Source organism: Scomber japonicus, chromosome 23 (genome assembly GCF_027409825.1).
Source record: "Scomber japonicus isolate fScoJap1 chromosome 23, fScoJap1.pri, whole genome shotgun sequence".
Lineage (NCBI taxonomy): Eukaryota > Metazoa > Chordata > Actinopteri > Scombriformes > Scombridae > Scomber > Scomber japonicus.
In genome coordinates this window covers 2,515,945-2,526,029 of record NC_070600.1, presented here as the reverse complement: position 1 = coordinate 2,526,029, position 10,085 = coordinate 2,515,945, and the positions used below count along the sequence as shown (strand labels likewise).

Sequence of the window (10,085 nt, the reverse complement as noted above, 5' to 3'; positions counted from 1 at the left end):
TAAATGTATGTACTCATCACAAGGATTATGCATAGTTATATAGATTGCAGAGTTAGGAAAGTGTCTCAGGTCTTGGCTCTGAAGGTAAATAAGGTATATGGTGGCTGAGAAAGCTCAAAACACTGCAACTTAAACAGCAGCAAATAAAGAAAATACAAGCAGATACACAGGGTATGTTTATTGCCATTTGAATGTTTTAATCAGAGGAAGTGGGTTTTACATGTGACCAAATCAGATGGTAACATGATTTAATAAACTGAGGCATCATCTGTCTGTCTGCTGGTCTGCACTGACCAACCCACATACAGTATAACATACTATTTTGGCTGGACTGCAGGGACCTGCCCTATGAATGTGAATGTCTGTCCCTGAGACACGGACTCACTTGGGCTGCCTTTGTCTGACCAATGTAGTAACTTCACCACTTGCTTCAGTCAGGTGTTGCTACTAGAGCTGCCGGAGCCACATTACACAGAGTCTAGCTGAGCACCACTGAGTGAGCGGCTCAAGTGATGGAACAACAGCTATTCTCTCAGTTTTGACATAAAGAATGACAATCAATATTCCTGCTGTAAAGTCGGCCTCTTAATGACATCACTGGAATAAAGAGACAGTTAGACTATAGAGATTATAAGGAATAAAGGAATACATTTTTGATCACTTTTAAGATCCTGGTAGGCGAGTGTTTATGTATCCTATGATGTAAGTTATACTCAAAAAGTGTTGTTCAATCATAGAATGAAAAACGTTCCCACACACCGGCTCTCTGCCAGGGGCGCCACCAGGGGATTTTGGGCCCCATGAAATGATATCACATTGGGCGCCACCACCACATACAGATCACACCAACCATACGCAATTTCTGTACCAACACCTCTACCTGTGAAGGCTTGCAACTCTCTTGTAGTCTAATACTAACTGTACAATATCTACTGACACTGAGCTGTGATAATATACCACTGTGTAGACATGCATACAAATAAAACACACATTTAGTGTGTACATTCTATTAATGATGATAAGCACTGCCCAATTTCTATCTGTGGACGTGTTGCTGCGGTGTTTTATGCACAAAATACAGTGAAATGTGTTTTTATCAACTGGTGTTGCTATCAGAGGCTAACCTGGCTAAAACTGGTTTTCTGACTTTTGAACTGGAATGACACAAACTCAGGTGTGATGTCATTCCCAGCTCTGACTTCCAACGTCTGAGGTAAATGGTACACAGTCATATAATACAGATTTAATACAAGACATACAGTAATGCTTATGAAGCTTAGATTTTGTGTGTTGGTCTACAGGATGAAATGTCACCAACTTTACAACATTTGGGTTGGTAGTTTTAAGAAAACGTCTCTCATCTTCCAGTGATGTCAAAGAGCAAAAGTATGAAGTAAGCAGGGTCGGTGCTATGTACTACTGTATCACTGTATCATAATAACACCTCTTCATACACATACATCTCAATGCTAATCAATAGCAACACTAAACACAATAAAAGATACAGAGCAGAGTCTCAGTCCAACAGCCCTGATGAAGCTCTGACCGACACCTCACACTGATTTCCTCCTCTTGCCAAAGACGTTGTTGATGAGTTTGGCCATTGACTTAGAGCCACTGGGGCGTCTCCTACGCTCCTTGGCTTTGCTGCCCATGCTGGCGTTGTGCACCATCTTGGAGAATATGATTGCCACCTCCTGGTAATGCTCAGCCGCCGACAGCTCGTAGAACTGGCAGTGAGATTCGACAGCCAGACACTGACCTTCTTCATGCCGTACCTCTCTCATGTGGCACAGGTCCTGTTTGTTGCCCACCAGAAATATAATAGACTCCACGTCCCTGAAGGTGACAGAGCAGAGCAGGAGCACACAGTGAATACACCGCTCTGACTTTGTAGCTACAATGGCAGTGGTTTTCACTAGTTCTGTTTACGTGCACACATTATAGATGTTTACATAAGCCAGTGTGCCAGAGTTTACCTCCATGTTAAAATGGTTTCAATTTCCAAAAGCTAGTAAGTGGACCTTGAGTTTACATTATTAAAGACCGTGTAAAGTGAATTCAGACATTAAATAGGTCATAAATGTATTTCTAAAGAAGTTGTAAAAAGCATTTCAACCATTTAGATTTGAATTGTGGAGCTAGGCTTCACAAACTGTGTTTCAAGATTTCTGTGTTCAGGATTTAGTTGGCGGGTCTGAAAATCTGTAGCGGTATAAATACATTCAGCGCACACTACTACTACTACAGTCTACAGTTAGCCACCGACTTAGCGGCTGAGCTAGCAGCCAAGCTAGCCGCCGAGCTAGCAGCTGAGTTAGCAGCAGAAAGTTCTCAGACCTATCATCCATGTTTCCGGTAGAGGTGGTGACTTTGATTGACAGGTGACACTTGGTAGGGGGCGGGGTTTCAGTGAACTCAGCAGGCACTCCCACAGCGTTTGGGAGCAGAGAAAGAGGCTGAGTTTTACAAAACTTTGAAGCCTAATTTCATATATTTGGCGATTTTTTTAATCATTCAAATTTGGCAGGGTGGTTAACAACACACTTTTCTGTGGTATGTCAAACTCAGAACACATATTTATTCTTACTTTACATGGACTTTAAGGTCAAGTTACTATGCTGTCTGAGTCTGCGGGTTTTCATACAAACTACACTGATCACTGCAGGCTGCTATGATATTGAGTTTATTCCCCATCTTAATTCAAGAGCATATTAAATGGATTTGACAGTAGTATTTATTGATTTCATGCTCAGATTTTGTGATATTTTTTCTCAAAACTCTGCTCTCGCACTCAAATTAGCTCTGTGCATGCTCACAGTGTGTCCTCACACTCGGTTACAACACTGCTTGCGCAGATTTCCTGCACTCAAACTCAAGTTCTTCCTCTCACGCTCAGGGAACTTGTGCTTGCAGATCTCTGCTCTGCTCTCGGATTTTTTGTGGATCAAAGCTGTCAACCAATAGAAGGCCGGCTAGTATTGACCAATCAGACTGTCCCTGTTTGTTTATGGGTGTGCTCGCTGTTCTTTGAGGAGCGTCGCATACGGGCGGGCACTCTTTCAACCGGGTTTATTCCACTCCTGACCTCCGGTGCTGTAATAAATGTGGTTTTCTTTCATTTTTTGGACCACTGTTGGTCAGTGTTTTGGTTTATGGTTTTGGTTCACTGTCAGTGCTCAGCTGTTTTAAGAGAGAAAGCTCTAAAAATCCACTCTACAAAAACTCAAAATATTGAACTGTTAATTATGTTTGAGGAGAATTTAGCAGCTAAAGAGCTGAATATTTCCCTCAGGATTTGTTAGAGAGCAAAAACAAAGAGAAAAGAGAGTGAATATTGGACGTACAGTCACCGGTGTCCAGGCCCGTCACAACAGGACAGGCAAACCAAGCAATTGCTTGGGCCCCGAGCTGGCCGGGGGAACCCAGACAACGACTGGTTTTGAATTGAATGCAACGACAAACTGTGTGCGCGTCCCTTTAATGCTGTGATGGTCAATGCAGGAAAGTGCAGCGACACTGTTATCGGAATCCCCCTCAAGGGGGCCCCCCACACTGTACCTATGTTCCCCGGGTCCTATGTTCCTAGTTTCTAGTTGCTAGCTCAGCGGCTAACTCCGCTGTTAGCTAGGCGGCTAACTCGGCGGCTAATTCGGCTGCTAGCTCGGCGGCTAATTCGGCGGCTAGCTCGGCGGCTAACTCATCTGCTAGCTGGGCTACTAACTCGGCGGCTAACTGAGCTAACAGGCTAACTGTAGACGGGATCATCCCTATGTTCCCCGGTCACATACAAAGCGGAGAACATAGGACCCGGGGGAACATAGGGATGATCCCTGTTTATGTTAGCTACCTACTGACTCTCCCTGTGACTGTGGCCTCAGGTGAGAGGAGCTTTTCAGCTTTGAAGCTGATAAAGATATGAGGTCCACCATGAGCCAAGAGAGGCTCACAGGACTGGCCGTTATGTCAATTGAGCGTGATGTTCACCGGTCTTTGGACATGGAGGACATTGTGGTTGCCTTTGCTGAAGCTAAGGCTCGCAAACAGCAGATATAGATATTTTGCATATTTTTTAACGGTTATTCTTATATGTGTGTGTGTGTGTACTTTTATCTATGTTGGATTTTATATTTAATACTGAATTTGCACTTTGTTTATATGTTGATTGCAAATGTTCAAATAAAATAAGTAAACATACTATGTGTGCAGTAGCCTATATGCAACATTTGTAAGCAGTATTTGCACTATTAAGAAATATTTTATTGATATAATGTGTGGTTGAACTTCAACAGTGTGTCTATGCTGTGGTTCCTGTAGGCTTTGGGCGGGCGGGGTGGGATGGTGAGGCGTAGGTTTTTTTGCTGTGGTCCAGGGGGTGTCGGCGTCGGTGGGCTGTGGTGGTGGGGGGGCCTCCAAGTCCATTTTGCTTGGGGCCCCCAAATTCCAAATTCCGTGTCATGACTCCAAATGAATGATAATGTTGATCATTTACTGCTGATGTGAAAATAAACAAGTGTTTTATATGACACAGATGATTGTTTTGTGTTTGAACAGGTTAGAAGGGTCCAAGAACAGCGAACACACCCGTAAACAAACAGGGACAGTCTGATTGGTCAATACTAGCTGGCCTTCTATTGGTTGACAGCTTTGATCCACAAAAAATCCGAGAGCAGAGCAGAGATCCGCGAGCACAAGTTCCCTGAGCGCGAGAGGAAGAACTTGAGTTTGAGTGCAGGAAATCTGCGCCAGCAGCGTTGTAACCGAGTGTGAGGACGGAGTGCGAGCATGCACAGAGCTAATTTGAGTGCGAGAGCAGAGTTTTGAGAGAAAATATCACAAAATCTGAGCATGAAATCAATAAATACTGCTGTCAAATCCATTTAATATGCTCTTGAATTAAGCTAAGGAATAAACTCCATATTATGAAAACCTGCAGTTTTGACGTCCATGACTCATTATTGAACACTGTCATAATTAATAAAGTTATTTCATGTCTGTGAAATGTTTCTTTTCAGCCCTAAAACAGAGATTTCACATTGCAACATATCACATCACCATGGCAACACATGGGTAAATAACAGATGAATAAGAGACAGACTGAAGAATATTTTGATAAGTTGATGAAAGTTAGCTCATTGTTAGGAAATTTAATTACTCATATGAATAATAATGATTAATAGATTCAAATTATATTTAATGTATGCATGATTGGATGATAGATAACTGTGTTGTAATAACTTGCATGTCTTTTTATTATTCTCATACCAATACATTTTTATTTGAGACATTCTGGGATAATGCTATAACATAATTTTGGTGGTGCTGAAAAATATGACAACATTTTATTAATGAACCACCTCATCCACTACCCCAGATGCAGTATTTATTTATTTATTTGTCTTGTGCTGTGTGCTGAAAAAATGGATCAAACTGTATTATAGTGACCTCATACCTTTTGGCAGTTCCCAGCTGTAGATCTCTGATTAGGTGTACAATGGCTTTGGCAGTGAGGAAGGAGGAGTGGTCACTGATATCATAGACCACAATGAAACCGTCAGCCCAGTGGATCTGGTCATTTAAGGTAGACTTGCCATCACAGGCCTGAAAAACAGGAAATGACCAGTTAAAGACAGCTGCATAAAGAGCTTTGTCACCACTATCAGAACCCTCCCCATACATGTTTGATGTTTAGTCCTCCAGTACTGACATATACAGTATGTTACAATACCTCACATCCAATGTGGGCTTTATACACACAGTTTAGAGTGTATGGTGCTGAGGTGATGCTGGGAAGCAGCTGCATCCTTGACTGGCTCTGCAAACTAAGATGGATGATGCTGACTAGATTTTGCTTTATACTCATTAATATTTGTTATGTTTCCCCTCAGTGATAAACACAATCCATGATAGCACACGTGGCTGCAGAACATGATGAAGTGGCCGAAAAAATGAAATAACATCAGAATCACAAATGTTATCATCTACAAATCCCAAAACTAAATTTTTACATCAGTAATAAAGTTATAAGCTATGATGACAGAATGAAAAGATTAACGTGGAGTTCAGCACATACAATATAAAGTTATTTTGTATCTTGAAAGAAGTAAAGGGTTTAAGCACATTTTGGATTTAATAGCTTAATAATTTGCTTTGTGAGATAAAAGTGAACTATTTTTGAATCAGAACAGTAAATGACACTTGACACACTTTTCTGCTTTTGTCTCTTTGATCTTCATCAAGACCTTTCAGTGGACTAAAAACAGAGTGTATGGTTTGACACTGCACTGATAGTGGCACCCACTTGTCTATTTATTAAATCAAGGACTGGTTATGAATAGAGAATACAGTCTGTATCAAATCATGAGATTTCTGAAGATTCCCACCCATAAGAACATGCTCACGCACAAAATGAAGCTGCTCTGTGCTCACAGTGTACCAGTGAGCATAGAAAACACAATTCATGTCTATGATTATGAATGCGTCTGAACAACGCTGTCACATCACAGCTATTAACACTGCATCAACAAACATATGCAGACAAGATGACAGACAACATTCAATAAGAACACAGTAGAGTCATGTTTAACTTTACATTCATTTGTTGATGTTGGTGATGATTTCATGAGTGGATCAGGTGAGTTAGATATGGTTAGTAAGTACCATACAATGTCACTGTGGTATAGGAATAACATGACATGATAAGATGATTCTTAGTATAAATTACCATTACTGTGTGACATGATATAATAAGATGTAATATGATATTTTTTAATGTGAAATGCTCATGATGTTACTAATTGTAGCACATGATCAGATGTTGATCCAGACCACCACTTGGATCATCTGCAGCTCAGTTCATACTGACACACTGAGGCAGGTCACATGCTTCTTGGCTTTAGTGACCAGGCTGGCATTGCTACTACAGTAGGAATGGCAATATTCCCTAATTCCCTAACCCATGTTTAAATATCATTTAACCAACTCATCTAAAATCTGAGGGAGAGAGAGAAATAGAAGTCCAGGAATGTGGGTGATTACGTCAAGGACTGCATCACCACCATGACACCTCTTTATTCTGAAAAGGTTTGATAATATTGATGATAACATCTTATTATTATTTCTCCCTCTATTGCAAACTCACCTGAGAGCAGGGCTCATAGAGCTCCAGACTAATCTGCCTCCCATTCACAGACAGACGCTTGCTGTACATGCACTCTGTGGAAGAGAGAGTATATCAATAAGTATATTAATCAATATACTTAAGTAATAAATCAATAAGTAATTATATAACAGATTGTGGGGCAAAAGCACAGGATTAAAAGTAGACAATATAATACTGAACCGATAGATATGACATTATTGTTTTCTGTGAAACGAATGGTTAATGTTCAGAACATTTGCATTTTACCAAATGAATTGTATAGTGTATAATAGTGTTTAATTTTATAATGGTTTGTTGTGTTACTTTTCAGTGCAGAATATTTCTAATTACTAATGATGAACTAATGCTATATTTCAGTATCACTGTATTGCTGATTAGAGTGTAGTCACATTTTAGCTTCTTACAGTCTGTGTGTGCACATTTTTGAAACTTTGTTAAGAGCTGATCATTAAAATGTATCATGGAGCTATTCCTCTCTGCTGAGCTCATCTGGTCACAAGCCAAACAGTGGCATGCTGAAAGTGAACAGACTCAGATGAAACTAGATTATTCTTGGGGGACACAAAGGTCTATTGAGCTGCTATCAGAGATGTATGTGAGTCATTCTCCTTGCAGGTCAGGAAACCTTTCAGGAATCCTGCAGAATATCATGATTATAGTCTGGCTCTTCAGACCAGATGGTGGCCAACAATCTTCAAAATTACACTACATATAAAGCCATGCTCTTAATATTGAATTTGAATAATCTATAAGTATAAAATGTAAATATGTCACATGCATAGTTGCACTGTCCACCTGTTGTAAAACACCTGGCAGCAGTATTAGAAAGTGAGATAAGAGGGCTTAGATTGAAGGTAGCAGGTGGAGAAAGATAAACAGTGTATAGAAACTAGAAACTAGCCAACACACATAATCTAGATTCTAGATAGTGACATTTTACAGGACAGTGATATAAACAGAAGTGAAGTTGAACATACAGTGTGTATGCAGAAAGAAAGGGCTTACAATATAGAATATTTCTATTCATGACAGGGCTGGGTATTATCTGTCATAGTGCAGATATGAAGTGACATCAAAATAATGTCTGCTGATTCCTTTCCTTAAGGAATATACTTTACTTTGGGATTGAATATTTAATATATATAATATTTAGTGTAAACATCATACTGTGTGCTAGAGTGAAAAACTCTAACACGTTTTATATAAAACACATTATACATGAACAGTATGTAAGGGTTAACCCTTACATTACTTGTTGTCTTGTGGTGACATAGCCTACTTGCAGTATGTTCCAGTCTAAGAATCTCCTCATTAAAAGTGTTTATACCAAATGTTGAAGCACAGATGTGTTTAGAAAGCATCAATAGTTGATCTGACTGATCAATAAATGTGATTAAACCTTGATTCATGTTTCAGAGAGCAGAGAGAGTGTATTTTTTTCATTTATGGAGAAAAAACAGCTCCTATCACACAATATCATGTCCTATTTGACCTAAGACATGAAAATATAACATAGCAATAATGATGTAAATGTATTTAATGTAAAGGTAAAATGATCAGAACTTTATGGAAGTGTGGGGTTTATTGTAGAACCATTAGAGCCATCAGTCTTCACTGCTACATCATAAAAACTACTATCTTATTAAAACTATTAACTATTCATTTCACTAAAACACATGGCAATAAATACAGAATAGCCTCAATGGACAAAAATATGTAGCACCTATACAAAAGTATAATATTTTAAAATATTTTCATCTTCAGCATTTTGGGAAAAGTAATCAGATTTCAGACTATATATTAATGCCATTTGGGGTGTTTTTACAGCTGTTTAAGTATGTAAGGCTTAATACAAGTCCACTGGCTGCACACACAGAGGCAGCCGGCCAATAATTACCTGAAGAAGACGCATACTCGCCAATAAAACGCCGCGTGAGGAAACGGACGATCAGAGCTGCAAAGTGCACACACACAAAGAGAGAGAGAAATGGGGAAGGGGGGGGGGGGGGCTTTAGGTGATTCAGAGGCAACACTTTGTTTATCTATGACGCACAGCAACTTGCTCCACAGATCTCCTACCTGATTTCCCGACGCCTTCGCTGCCCAGTACAGCGATCTTCATCTCATTCATGTTCTCTGTAGAAATAAGACAAGGCTCCAGTAAAGAAATATCCTTCACACATCACATATGATGCTCTGCAAAGCCGATGTGAGAGAGTGCAGGGTGACAGTGAGCGACAGAGCTGATGAGCAGCCAGGTGACACCGCCTCTACAGATGGGTGGGCGGTGCTTCAGGAGGCTGGGAGGACCTCCACACATCCATCCATCCATGGATACATGCCTTAACTATACTATACTATACTATACTATAAAAGACATCAGAAAACTTAGCAATAAAACATGAACTTTGAACAGAATAATAGAAAAATAAAGGTAAAGAGGCTAACTGTGATATTGGTCTCATAAGTCATTACAGTGTACATGTAAGTGTCTCTTTGACATGTGAGGCCAGATCTAAACAGGCTGCTGACTGCCATCAAACTGAGTACTTCACTGACCATGAGACTGTCCCAATGCCCATATTTGCAGTATTTGCAAGAAGTCAAGTGCATACTCTATGACGTAATGCCAGTAACCTCCAACAGTGCCTGAGTGCCTGTCCTTACTGCAGAATATGGAGATTTATCAGAAGGCACACTTGGTTAAGGTGTCTTTCTGTGTCTCACTAAAATACAATCAAGTTCAGAAGCTTTGTTGGTTTTATTAAATGCCCACATTATCAACATGAATGTTGGGTCAACCATAAATCATTGCAGTTGCAATCCCAATCCAGTAAAAAGTATGTCTGTCTATTGTATCTATATGTTTCTTAACAATATATTAATGATGGGGAGCTAGACTGATACAAAGCTTTTAAAACAT

General features: G+C 39.9%; 1 protein-coding gene across 1 annotated transcript; it reads right to left on the bottom strand.

The window, feature by feature from the left end:
- Positions 1–1,553: 1,553 nt before the first annotated feature.
- Positions 1,554–9,322, bottom strand: rergla (RERG/RAS-like a). Its single transcript, XM_053314087.1, has 5 exons — positions 9,242–9,322; positions 9,060–9,116; positions 7,142–7,215; positions 5,453–5,601; positions 1,554–1,839 (listed from the first exon to the last, which is right to left on the bottom strand). The coding sequence occupies exons 1-5, from the start codon at positions 9,291–9,293 to the stop codon at positions 1,554–1,556; spliced, it is 618 nt and encodes a 205-aa protein (XP_053170062.1). The 5' UTR covers positions 9,294–9,322.
- Between the last annotated feature and the right edge of the window lie 763 nt (positions 9,323–10,085).